Consider the following 13687-nt stretch of genomic DNA (forward strand, 5'->3'; position numbering starts at 1 on the left):
CCAGCTGTACCAAATTACTTAAAAGCGAGGAATGTTTTGGAGTAGGCTGTTTTGTGATGGCTCTTGAGACTTGCATTTATTTCTCTCCATCCAGCCTCTCAAAGCTCTGTTCCCTTGTTACCCTGTCCTCATCTGGGCCTGCAGTTTGGTCTGAGGCTGAGATGAGATCATGTTTGACGAATGCTCACCTACTGCTTGATACAAATAGCTCATTCTGAGTTCAAGATGAGGTGATAACTACAATGTGCTGTTCATTTTTCACCCTGTCATGCTGCTTCAACACATTGCTAACCCGATAATTGAAACCATTGTGTTTAAACTCAGAAATGCTTGGTTTGCTTAACCAAAATGTGCTTGGGAGTTGGACTAGATGATCTTTAAAGGTCCTTTCCAACTTAAATGATTCTGTGATACTTAGTAATAATTGGCGTTCTTCCTTTCGTAACCGAAGCTTTGTTGTCCTAAATGATATGAAGGATAAAACAGTAACTATTAAAGCTTGCTTTAATAGTTGAAGCAGTATCTGCAAGCATCGTGTTGCAGTGATGCATTAAGGATGGGGAAAGCTTCCAAGTTCACATCAAATGCATCTTTGTCATATTGAGCAAGAGTAACGTGTATAGTGAGCAACGGAGATGTGATGCGAAGTACAGGTTTGCTTTGAGATTACTTCTATTTAAGCAGTGGGAAAGTTTGCTTGCAACTCACGGTTTCTTAAACCAGTAAGGATTCCATTTAGGGTAAAAAGTTGCTTCCAGATACTCCATGTTCTGGATTCAGAGGGAGAATGCAATTGCCTTCTTCTGCAGGTTGGTGTATCAGTCCCAAAATAGCTGTGTTCAAAGCTTTTGCATGCTTATGGATAATGTAGGCAGGCATAACTTTTCACCTGTTATTTCTTGTAACGCCGAGAATTGCATCTGTTACACTGGTACTTCTTCAGTGCTCTTTAATTACTGTAGAGTTGAATCTAATCTGCTGGGTGGGAGTAGTCTGTGACACACAGTAATGTAATCAGTTTTGCATTGCTTTGGAAAATGTTAACTCATCTTTCAGAATAATGCTGCTTGAATTCCGAACTGAAAGGCGTTTATGTTTTTGCCTTCAGTTGTCTGGGCCTTTACAGAAGGAACAAAATGAGAACAACTTTTGGTTGTTGAAGAGCCTTCTTTCTCTCTTTTGTGTGTGAGAACCTCAGTGAGGTGCAGCACTGACTTTCTTTTGGGATCAGTGATGGAACTTCACTTGCTGATTTACCAGAAATCAGTTCTTTCTGCCCTAACAGATATAGTTAGTGTTGTAGCAAATGTCTCTATGCGTTATTGAAGTCTAGATGGCTCTTCTTAAGTGCAATCCTTAGTGAATTTTTCAGATCTTTTTCCGATCTTTTGTCTCACTGACCACAAGTCGTAATCTGATCACTGATGGTGATTCATCGTTCATTCAGCTGCTGTTGATGTAGAACATGAAGAGCCATCCAAGGCTTTCCTTGTAGGGGAAAACTTGTAGCATGGTGGATGTGAAGCAGCTGGACTAGGTACACACTGGGAGATCCTTTCTGTAACACAGGACTGGAGTTAGCACTGGTCGTCTTCATTCCAACTGAGGTGGTACAGCTGGACTTGCTGCAGGCAGTGCATCCATTCTGCATAACATTTAGTTGCAGATTCTTGAGGTTTTGTATGATTTCTCCAAACTCAATGTGTTGGCCTATCAGTCTTGTGATCTCTGGAATGTCCAAGGCCTTAATGTGGAATTTGGGGTGGCAGACCATTAAATGTCACTGCACTGACTGGGTGACTGTTTTTCTGCTTTTACAGATGCCTTTGTAAATAGCCAGGAATGGACACTAAGCCGATCCGTACCAGAGCTGAAAGTGGTGAGTTTTGTATTTACTTCTTTCTCTGAAAACCATTCTGAAAATGCTGTGCAGGAGTGAAAAGTCTTCTGAGGTTCATTAAATTTACCATAAACATAGAAGGTGATTTTAAGAAGTGAAGTATTTGCTTCAAAATAAAACTCTGAAGCGAATGTGTTTTTTTGGTTCAGCTAGCATGCTTCAAAGATCCACTTGTGTGTTTTATTTCTGTTTGAACTTATGTGCCTACTAGCACCAGCTTCGTGGTGTGATCTTCTGGACAGGGAGGTCTTACACTTCTATAAGAGAGCGAACTGAATGCTAGCAGGTGATATCTAAAGCTCCTTTTATCTTGCTTGCACAATTTCTTCAAGGACCAAATGCCTTCTCTCCCTGTCTTAAAGGAACTTAAAAATAAATGTTCTGTCTGGTGGTTTGTTTGCTTATATTTCTCAAAGCTTTTTATTATACTTAATGAAAAGAGAAATATTTGGGACTTTCATTTAAGGAATCAAAAACGTTTTAGTTAAAAGAGTGAAGAATGATTCAATAGCTGCTTAAGACAGTTTTTCCTTTGGCTGAGCAGTTTCACAAATAAATGGATGTAAAGGCAAAAGAACACAGAAAATTGGGGGAATTTCCCGAATTTCCTTTTTAAAGTTGTAAACACGGAGGCTGGAGATGAAGGCTGAAATCTTCTACTTGTTGACATCAAACATCACTGTGATGTTTACCCTATGAAAGTCCAGATTTAATTAAATACGTTGAATTTCTCAGTCTATAAAAAGTGCTATGGTATTTCAGATACTGTAGTTGGTAATACCACAGACACCTGTGATCTGCTTCGGATGGTCTTAGGGCTGGATCAGTTTGTGCTTGGATCACTCCTGTCTTGTTTTAAATGCCTGAGCTGCTCCCACTTAAGCATCTGCTTGCCGAGTGGCAAAGTGAATTGGACAAAAACACATCAATTCAAGAATGGACAGCTGGAGCTATGCTTCATTAGTCCAGCTCTCACATGGCAAATTTCTCTTTCCAAATTGGAATTGATGATAATGCTTATGGAGAAAGCTTAGGTTAAAGTTAACATGACAAATGCCCTAGCTTGCAATGGCATTCCAATGGAAACAGCTTCCTCCCGCCTGGAGTTACATTCCTGTTTTAATTCCGCTGGTGCACAGGGTGAGCAGAAGAGAATTGGTTGGTGCATAAAACTCTGCTATTAGAAGACAGTTATCTCCTAAAATATCTGGCAGAAGAAAATAAAAAGAATTTAGGACTGAGAAGTGTTGGATGGAGTCCAGCGCACGGTGGTAATAGCTAGTTTATGCTGTGCAGGATCTGCAGAGAGTTTCTTTGTTCATCCCACCCCCTTCCTGGCCCTGCCAATTCCTAACACCTGGAAATAAACTTGTGGCTTGCAGGTGAGTCCAAAGCTGTAGTTCCTGTGCTATAATACAGAATGCAAACAATCTCGGAGCATCGGAGTCTTGGTATCACAAGAACTAACTGTGCCCTAAGGCTGCGTTGTGTGAATGCTTTCATCTTGAATCTCTTGTCCCAACGTTGTGTAAGCAGCCATATGAAAATAAACTGCTATGCAGCTGCTGTAGAGAATTGATTTTCAGTGGTCAGCATGCGTGAGCCTCAAGATCGCTGTCTGAGGCTTTAGTTTGTGTAATACTGATAAAAGCAGAACTCTTACCGTTGCAGAGATGATAATTTGATTATACTGCAGCAAATTATTGAAGCTAATTGCACCAACGGGGGCTGTGAACTTGTGCTCTGGCAGAAAGGGCAAACTAGGTCTGAAGTCTGCTCCCCCTTTCCTGTAAATCTGCCCTTGGGAAGGAGGTCTGCGTAGTGAGTCCAGAGTAATCATCAGCTCCTGTCTGTGTGAGAGGAATTAAAAGGCAGTATTGAAGCCTGACTGCACTCTTCTGCTGCAGCACTGTCACTGTGTTGTGTCTGTGCTGGGCATGTCAGAGAGGTGTGAGAAGTGTTTGCTCCCATCAGCATTGAATGCAGCAGTGCAGATGGGGAGATGAGTCTAAATGCTGCTGGTTTAAGAAGGAGCCCCTGCTGGCGTGGGCTGTGCTCTGTAGGAAGAGATGGTCTGGGGCTTGCTGGGAGAGGTTGCCTACTGCAGTGTCTGGGCAGTCCTTACATTGGAGTTGACATTTCATTTCTGTAGCAGGTGGTTATACCTTCAGGATCTATGGACGTTTAAAGGGAGCACAAATTGAGTCTAGAGGGGCAGGGAAAATGCAGGATTGAGGAAAAAAGGCTCATAAAAATAACACAAGAATATGAACAAAAAAGCGAATGGGTGGATATGTTTTGTGACATATTTTTCAGAAAGAATAACGGTCCTCCCTTCTGTCTCCCCTTCCCCTTCTAATATGTATCAGGCTGGATTTCTTTCATGTGTTATATTTGTTTCTGCTAGCCAAATACTGCAACAGAACTGATTGTGAGACTTCTGTTATTGTCAGCAGTGTGTTAGCTGGCTGGGTGAGACGTGTCAATTTCTGGAGCATCGCTGATGTTCCTGGATCCTGTTTATGGAGCTCTAAAGTAAGCACCCGGGTTTTCTGCAGGCTGTAGCAATCTGCATGGCGTGAGTGGCTGTGCTGCTCAGTGCTGTCAGGCCTCTTCAGCCTCTTCAGGGGGAAAAAAAATCCAAACCTGCTGTATTTTTGTTCTGATGTCTGAGGTGAGTTTGTGTGACTCTAACAGTCAAATGGATTCACAGATGCCTTGTGGCTACACTGGCTACAAGGCAGGTCAGAAGTAGCTTCAGTATGCCATTTCCAAAGGTCTAGAGCTTCTTGTTCTAAAGTGAAAACACAAAACACTCCTTGCTATCATGATTTTCCTAGCAAAACCATGCAGAATTTGTGTTCTTTCCAGTTCTTCAGAAGTTGTGTTACTCAACAAGAGCTTTAGCCTGACTGTTTATCTGCAGAGGAGGCAATGTAAGTAGTATGTCTGATCTGCTGACTTAGAGATGGGGTTTGGGGTTTGATTGCCATTTTTGGTTTGTTCTGTTGTGATACAAAGCTAATGGGGAGGGAGAGGGGGAAGCTTGCATTGAGAATACGAAGTCAGCTTCTTCTAAGAAGTGAAGCTACTGCTTCAGTGAATATAGCATTCTGGTCAGCCACTTGCTGAAGACAACAGACTAACCAGCAATAACAAACTAGCAAGCAGCTTAATTGCTTCTTGGTTTTTGGTGTTGATCTTTAAGTTGCTTAGGAGACTGAAACTGTCTCATACCCCAAGTCTTGATTTGCTTAAATCAAGAGACCGTCTTTCTCAGCTCTTCTACAACCTTTGATTTTAGCAGGTAAGCGTGGGCATCTTGCAGGCTTTGCAGGTCCGACCTGCTTGTGGAGCAGATCATGTGGAGCATACCAATAATTAGGAATTTTGAGGTATCAGCTGTATCCTCTTCTTGTCGGCATTTATCCTCCCATGTGATGAGATTTACAGGCAGATGAAGTCATGCCCCTGTAGAATTTAGCTTCCTTCACTAAAGTTTACTGGCCACTTTTTCTTTTCTACGAGGTTTCAAAAGTACATCTTAGGACAAGGGGATCCTCTGTAATGCAGAATAGTGATGTTCCAGGTAAACAATGTTGTTACAGCCTGGATTTAAGCCAGCCTGTGAGTTGGGAGCTTCAGTGAAAATGCTCTTAGCATGTGTACATGCATGAAGTCAGGGTTTCAGGGATTATTTTGGAATTTCAGCAGTGAAAGCTGGCAGTGTTGCAGTTGCTCACGTAATGTATAATTCGCTGGAATAAGTTGTTCCTTAGCCTTGAAGGGGAAGGTAGATCTGATAAAAGGCTTTGTCATGGCCAGATGTGAATGCAACTCTGCTTCGTTCCCAGAGAGCGTTGCTCCACGGAAGCAGCATCTGAGAATGCAGGGTTAGTCATCTGCAGAGGTGGCATTTGCACTGCTTTTTAGATGTAGGCATTTGGCATACGTTTGCATGGCTTGCAATTTCTTAGATGTAAATTAAATTAAAAACATCCAGTCTGCTCATTTAAACGCTCTTCTAAGTCAGCTCAAAGCCCGGCAGGCAGACGTCCATTGTCCAGAGCTGTGGATTCCTTTTCATTTTGGTGGGGCTGCTCCTTGGTACCAGCTGCACTTACGGTGGGATTCTTGTGCCACATTTCTTCCTGTGCCTCTTTTTTTTATTACAGTCCATTTTCTACCTGTTCAAGCTCTTTTTCTCTAGCTCAGAGTGTGAAGCTTCCTATAGTATTAGGTCAGAATGGGGATCTGGTTCTTCCCTCTCCTTTTCTCACCCCCCAACTTAGATCATGTGTTTCTCTTGTTTGCCATTACTTCTGAAATCCTTTGGGATTCCTGGTTGTTGTTCTTCACTGTAGCCCATACCATTCATTACATTTAAAGCTTGTGCTATCACAAGTAGTGCAAAATTGTCTTCCACTTGCTCTCTGCCTCAGCTCCTGCTTTATCTGAGCTGACCTTTCATGTCAGCTGTGGAGTGATGGACATCCTCCACACTACTCTTTTATTAGTCTTAATTGAAGGTTGATCACAGCAGTAAAGAATAAATGATGGTCTTTGCTGCTCCCTCCCCAACCTACAGACTCTGAGGCTGTCATTGGGTCATTTTAAGGTGACATCGCCCTGTTGGTTTTAGCAGTTTCTAATGAGGAGGATAGCTTCTCACCAATTAGGATTAAGAAAGTGAAACAGAGACTGTGTGTTAATGTGTAACCTGTTCATCTTGCCTGTATTGAGCAACCACAAGCAGATCAACAGATCACAGATCACAGAATCACCCGGGTTGGAAGGGACCTCAAGGATCATGTAGTTCCAACCCCCCTGCCTAGCAGGGCCACCAAACACACACATAACACCAAACAGAGAGTTGGTCCTGTCTGCAGGGAGCTTCTCTCAGACTTTTGCTTAGGGTCAAGATAGACAAGTAGGGTAGAGCAAGACTGGGTTTGTTTAAAAGAGGAAATTAGTTCCCTTCTTCTCTCTCAAAAGCTGAGGATGTGCCATGTCTGCAGAATTCTGTTTCATAGGGAGAGGTGAATAAGTGGGGGGATGATAGCTGAGCAAGAACAAAAGGCACTTCTGAAACACAAAGGAAATGCATTCTGCAGACCCACCTGCCCCCAACTGTGCAGAGCAGGATGACCAGGCTTGTATCTGCCTTGCTGTGTGTATCATTGCACTTCTGGCTGATGGTCAGGCCAGGGACAAAGCAGCAGCAGTCGTTTTGGTGGGACACGTATGCTTTTAGATGTCCTTACGTTAGATTGCCAGGCATTGCCTAAAAGACATTTGATGTGGCACTTGGGGGTATGGCTTAGTGATGGGACTGGGCAGGTCGTGTTGATGGTGGGATTCCATGATGTTTGATGGTCTTCTCCAACCTAAATAATGCTGTGTCTCTATGCTGTGCTTTGTTTGAGTTGTAAGCTGTGTTAAGATTTTACTTAAACATACTGCTTTGTCTTGGAGTTGATTGCAGTTGAACATTTCTCCTTTTTTCCCCAGGGGATCGTAGGAAACCTAGCTAGTGGCAAGTCTGCACTTGTGCACCGCTATCTGACTGGCACCTATGTCCAGGAGGAATCACCCGAAGGTATGTGGATGTGCAAATCCTTTTTCTTCCCAGACTGCATCTTTATTCATTTTTAATCATGCAAAAATGAATCAGTTAAGAATCCAGTTTGCTTTTTTCCACTGTTCACTGAGAATGTCCCTTTATGGTTCTCCAACCTGAAATAAGTAGGTGAAATAAGTTAATTTTACCTTTTTTTGTAACCTGTTAGTACCCCTCAATACTTTTGCATCAGTTATTTGTCCATATGGGAATCTGTAGCCTTGTACTGAGTAGAGTTTACTGCCCTGGGTAGTGCTCTTAGATGCCAGAGTTACTGTATCTGGTGTTTGATTTCTACAGACCTGGGCCCCTCACCTTGGGAAAGTAAAAAATGTAACAAGCTAAATTAAAGATGTAACTTTTTCCTTGTTTAATATATTAAATCTTTGGATTTGAAGGTTTAAAAAGAGGGGAAAAAGGAAACCCCTGAAACTTCTTGTTATGCCACAGAATATTAATTAGTACCTGAAAAGTAGTGTTTAGCAATAATCCTCGTCTGTAGTTTGAAATCATAAATATCGTAATACCTTACAGTAGTGTCGTACGCTAAATACTTTTACAATTTTCTTTATTTATTCTCCTTATGAACTTTTAAAATCCATCTCTGAGACACTGAATTTCTGGTTCCTTCTTTTCCTTACTGGCTGTTCCATTCTTTGCAGATATGGATGCAGGTAACTATACATTGTCTTCATGGCAGCTCTTGTTTCGGAGAGACAGAAGGCAGTTTTTGTACCGTAGCATTTTCCCTTTGTTTTGTGTATCATTTTGTTTTCTTTTGATTTCAAGTCTTCAGTACATCTCACTGTTTTTGTCCCTTGCTGTAGTTGTCTTCTCAGCAGTAGTAGGTAGCTTCATGCATCTCTGATAACATCTGTTTTGAATTAACTCTTACCAAAGGTAGCAATTAAGCGTTTTGCTCCATTTTCTAACAGTCTCTAATTGTAGTAAAAATGGGAGAGGGAAAAGGAGTGGCTGACTGACAGGGCTGCTGTTGTGCCATCGCAGGGACAGCGATAGAGGCTGGTTTGTAACCTTGCCTTACACGTTTTTGCTAGGATGGATGAGTGATAATTCAGCCTTGCAACAGAGCTGCGTTTCGGTGACATTGAGGCTTGCTGCTTTTAGATGCTGATAGAGAGAAACGTGCAGCATGTAGGTCTGCTAACAGCAAGCATTCATAGAATAATGAGCCATCTCTGCTTTTTTTTTTTTTTTACTCATTTCACAAGCAGAAAGAGAAGAAAATCTTGCAAGATGTAACTGCATTGATGAATCACAGGGGTTAGCACTCTTCTCTTGGACTATGAATGTTTTAGGCAGCGTTCCTTGAGAGCATTGCCAGCTGTCCTCTTTGTCTTGAAGGGTTTTTATATGCAGTGCTTGAGTGACTGTTGGGGCTGTTTCTCCCGAAAGGATTAGGTTTCAAAAGCACTGTCAAATCATTTCTTTGCACATAAGTGTAGCTGACAAGCCTCGCTAATGACACCATTTCATTAACAGCAGAAAAACTAAAATAATTAAAGGTCTCTAATTCACCTTGTAAGCAACAGGGTCAAGATTTCAAATCGAGTTAGCATTAAAGAAAAACATACAGTTTCTCCTTTGTAAACATTAAAAATGATTTGTTAAAGTGTTCTATTGCTGTCTTACCTAGTCATAAGTCCATACAATCAGTGCAGTCCTTCTATTTATCCTTCTCTGTGGTCTTTATAACATGTTGGTTTGTTGAATTGGTTAAAAAAATATGATGTATACCAGGCATTAAAGTCTCAGCTACCTGACTGGTTATGAGAGAAAGTTAAATGACTGGCTGGATTACAAACAGCAAAACATATCAGGCATCATACAAGTGGTATCCAATTAGTAAAGTGATTGATGCATACTCGGTGTGAAAATGATGATTACAGCAAGGGACCTCTATCTCTGCTATCCTTTGCCTTCTCAATTGCTACAATTACTCTGAAACCTGTCCTAAATTAGACGAGTGCCAGGTCTCCCCTAGGCTTTTAAGGTAGCTTCAACATTCCAGTCAGTGGGCGCTCAGTATGTAAAGATGGGTTCATGATTCCTTCAGCTCTTTTGCTGCCCCAAACCTCCCCACCAACAGGAGGAGCGATGCAACATCATGGAGCTGTGTTCTCTCCTTGTTTAGCTTCACTTTTACTTTTGTTTGGAATTGATTTCAGTCTCTAGTGTAACATGAAAACAGTTTTTCTCAAAGTAAATCTTAGGGAGAAATTTGACTTTTAGATTCCTTGTATGTTTAATATGGATGTAACTATGTTGCTGCGAGGCAGCTTTTTAAGTCAGATGTATTTTGTAAGAGAACGAATGATGTGTTGCTCTACAGCTTGTTTTTTCAGTGTCCATCTGTTTCTTCCTTCCCGTTTCCTTTAATGGTAGCCTGTTTTAGTTCCTGTTTGTATTGGTAGGATGGGTTGGAAGTTCTTCATTAGGTACTGTGCCAGTTGGCATATGGTGATTGCAGTGACGCTGCAGCGCACGTGTTTGGTTTTCTTGTGCAACTTCTTAATTAATTTAATTAATGATGTTTTAAAAGCTCCAAGCGAGATAGATGGGCTGCAGTGGGACAGGCTGCTCCACCGTAGCTGCAGGAAGTTCTGTTTTGTGCCTGGAGCACCTCCTGCCATCCTTCTCACTGACCTTGGGGGCTGCAGGGCTGCTTCTCTCACATTTCTCACTCCTCCTGTGAGCAATTAAGTTTTGAACTTGACGAATCTCTTTAAGCTCAAATCAATGGCTGTTTTTATCTGGTTAATTTTTTTCCAGCTATGTAGGAATCTGGAGGCCATATTTACTAAACAACCTGATTTATATTCCACATTTAACAGAGGAGGATGCGTCCTAGGCTAAGCTGTGTTTGTTCCTGGTGAGCAAGCCAACTGAAATGTAAATGAAAAGCCATGTCATTTGCTGTCAGAGTGTGTGCTTGTGTGCTTTTTGTGAAGAGAAAACGTCGTGCAGTTTGTGAGAAGAAACACTTGCAGTTTACTGGAATTCCTTAAAATCATCATCATGCTCGTCCTTACACATGTAGCCTATATGGTGAGACTTGGCAAGAATTCCACGTGTGAATTTGATGGCAGAGTCCTGTTCCTTTCAAGTAACTGGGGACTGCATCCATTAGAATTCCCAGGTTGGAAACATAGTGAAGCTGCAGTGTTTTATGTTGAGTTCAAATCCTTGTTGCGGTGTTTCACAAGGTTTACACAGCACTCAGGGCAGCCAGAGCTATCAGAGTCCTTTTTCATCTCTCCATCACCGACCCTATCACTGACAGTGATAGCTTTAGACGTGGATTTCAAGATTGTCTCCTTCCCGTTCTTTTCCTGTATTTCATTTATCAGCTAATTATTTTTGTTTGGCGTTTCATGCTGACAGCCAGAGACACAATAACACTTGTCTTTTTTGATGATTTTTAAGTATTGCTGCACATGGCTCTCTTGGGCCTTTGGAGCCTTTCAGGCTTAGCATACAAGAGTGTGTTTATGTATTCTGAGATCTCCGTTCCATAGCCCTCCTCTTCGTCCCCCTGAGACGAGCAGTGTGGTTTAGAGACTCCTTTGAAAAGCTCTGTTCCGGCAGGCTGCTCAGCTGCTGCTTTAAGCCTTACACAAATAAGGAACGATGGTGATTTAAGGAAGAGGTTAGTGTTTGTTCTTTTCCTGGGGAGAAGATGCTGAGGAAGCGGTTTCCTGGAAGGGACTTCCTTTTTAGGCTGTGTGCCTTGAGGACAGGGTGATCTCTGAGATGATGTCTTTCATGCACTGCAGCCTGACGACTCAAAAGGTTCTGATGACTTATGTCTGAGGGGTTTGTGCCCTTGTAATAACAGGCTTCTCTCAAAGTTCCTTCCCAGGTAAAAACTGGAATTTAGATTTATAGCTGCCGTTGTAACTTCAGGCTCTTAATAACAGTAGAAGTGGCTATTAGGCAGAAGTCAGCTTGCAGTGGCTGCTGCTGGAAGAAGGGGCTGTCTTTCTTCTTCCTTGTTAAATTTGGATTCTGGATGTAATCTTTAAACCACAGCCCAACGTTTAGCTCTTAAAGCAAAATACAAACTTTGCAAACTGCTGCTTCTTTTTTCCAGCTTGTATTCTTTTTCTTATTTGGAACATTCTGGGAGACAATTAAACAACAAAAAAACCCAAACCTTAGACCAGAGATGATGATTGGTGGCTTGGCCAGGTTTTCTTAGCACATCTCACTGTTTTGTTTCTTTATTGAGTTCAGACGTATAGTAGCATGATCTAATTTTAGTTTCAGGGTTTTACTTCTTACTGTTTTTACACATGCACTATTTGCATTGCAGTGCTGTAGTGAAAGGACAGCTGTCAAGGAAGCTGGCTGTAGCCCACGTATAAAAAGCCAAGGAGCGCTGAGGAAGGACAGAAACCAAACCAACAACAACAATTAAACTTGCACACAGAAACTTTGAGCAGATGCTGGCTGGAGATAATTTGTTAGATTGAAAAGTAGTGCCTGAATATTTGGTTATTAATGCCTGAATTCAGACTGGTGTCTGAAAGGTGGAAGGTACAGCAGGCTCGTTTAATTGGTAAGGAATTGCAGTAAAGGAGGGCTAAGTTACTTTAAGTTGTGGGGCTTACATTTGGAAAGTGGTATTTTGGGTGTACTTACAATGAGAAAAAAAAGTGCTTGATGGAAACAGGTAGGTAGGAGTGTGCTAAAGCAGTGTTACATCTGCTCAAAGAAGTTGATTGCTGCTTTTTGTCATTTGTCTCCAGCAGGCTTGAAAAAAACAGATTTTTAAAATTAGATTTGCAGCATCTATGCAATTAGTGGGTGTGTTGTGTTCAAGTGACTGTCTGCACCTGCTGTCAATGAAGTAAAACCAAAGAAATCAAAAGCAGAGACTTTCGGAGAAGCCTGGCTTTAAGTAGAAATGGAACCATTAGCTTAATCATACCCATATAGATGTATAGGTATCTTCTTTGCTTTACATTTTAGTACTCAATTTGGTAGAACTCCTGAAGCCCCTCAGTGCCTTCGTCCGAAGAGTGTTACTGCCTGATTCATCTCGAACGCGTGGCAGTCGTGGCTGTGCCTTGTTGGGCTAAGTTCAGAAACAGTGGTGTTGAGAAATGTGGAATACAGGAGCAGCTAGGCAGGAAGCTGTGGTGAGCCAGTCTTAGGGTCCTTCGAGCTGCAATCACAGGGCTTAGCACACAGAGAAAGTGCTGCAGGTGCTGTGGTGGCGGAGGTGTTGCTGACAGCTCTGTTGGCACTTGGGAGCTGGGGGTGAGCACCAGGGATCTGTGTGAGTGCTGGCAGAGGGAGCTCCTTGCAGGTTACTGCTGTTTGTTTTCCCCCGATAAACTGTCAGAAGTGTTTTTTCACTCGGATGAACTGTGAAAAGAGGGCATCCTTACCAAGTAAAATGTATTCAGCTGTTATTTGCTCAGTGCCAAAGTTTTTGTCTGTAAACGTTGGATGAAAACATGTTACTTCATCGCAGCAGTCAGATGGGTGTCTGATCTTGCTAGCAATTTTAAAAGTCTGTGTGCTCACTTGCAGCACATGGGTACTTTTTTAACCTCTGTTTCAGAATACCGAGTGATGTTAAAATCTCAAGCCTATTTGTTATAATGAACAATCCTATGTAGGTTGGTGGTGTTCCTTCCTTAGGAGGAGAGACAACCATAAGTTCTTCTCAGGCATGTGTAATGTGGCAGGCGTAGTTCTGGTGGACTAGCTAAGAATCAGTGTTCCAGTTACAAACACTTACCTCTGAGGGCTAAAGACTTATATCTATAAGGCAGCAGATAACTAAGATGAAGAAGGGCCAATTAATGTTTTCTCCTTTGGTTCAGCACAGCAGAGGCAGCTAGAGAGTGTTCCCTGTAGCTGCCTAGGATGGATCTTTTCCAGTTCTACCCTGACAGGTGGCTTTTTCTCATTTGGTTAATTTGCAACTTTGCAGTTCAGGACTGCTCTACTCTAATAGTTAAATTCATTGCCTCTTGGGAATGAGACTAGTACCTCTGCAGAGCTGTCTTTCAGCATAAGTGTCTCTGTTTGCTGTCAAGATGAACACACACACCTGGTTTCTATCTAACCGTATTACATAGCATGAATTGCAGTCTCTGACTCTGTGCAACTCGGGTAGTTAATACTGCTTA

The 13687-nt window shown here is 42.0% G+C and overlaps 1 protein-coding gene across 3 annotated transcripts in view; it reads left to right on the forward strand.

Annotated features, from left to right (window-relative positions):
- Nucleotides 1–13687, forward strand: part of AGAP1 (ArfGAP with GTPase domain, ankyrin repeat and PH domain 1) — a 288426-nt gene that overhangs the window by 76677 nt on the left and 198062 nt on the right. For all 3 annotated transcript variants that reach the window (XM_042822094.1, XM_042822096.1, XM_042822095.1), the window contains exons 2-3: nt 1821–1879; nt 7412–7499. In XM_042822094.1, the coding sequence (XP_042678028.1) occupies nt 1821–1879; nt 7412–7499 (147 nt within the window). The remainder of the gene's footprint in view (nt 1–1820; nt 1880–7411; nt 7500–13687) is intronic.

This window comes from Centrocercus urophasianus, unplaced genomic scaffold, assembly GCF_019232065.1.
Source record: "Centrocercus urophasianus isolate 14NV4802_14NV808 unplaced genomic scaffold, USGS_Curo_1.0 seq_20, whole genome shotgun sequence".
NCBI lineage: Eukaryota > Metazoa > Chordata > Aves > Galliformes > Phasianidae > Centrocercus > Centrocercus urophasianus.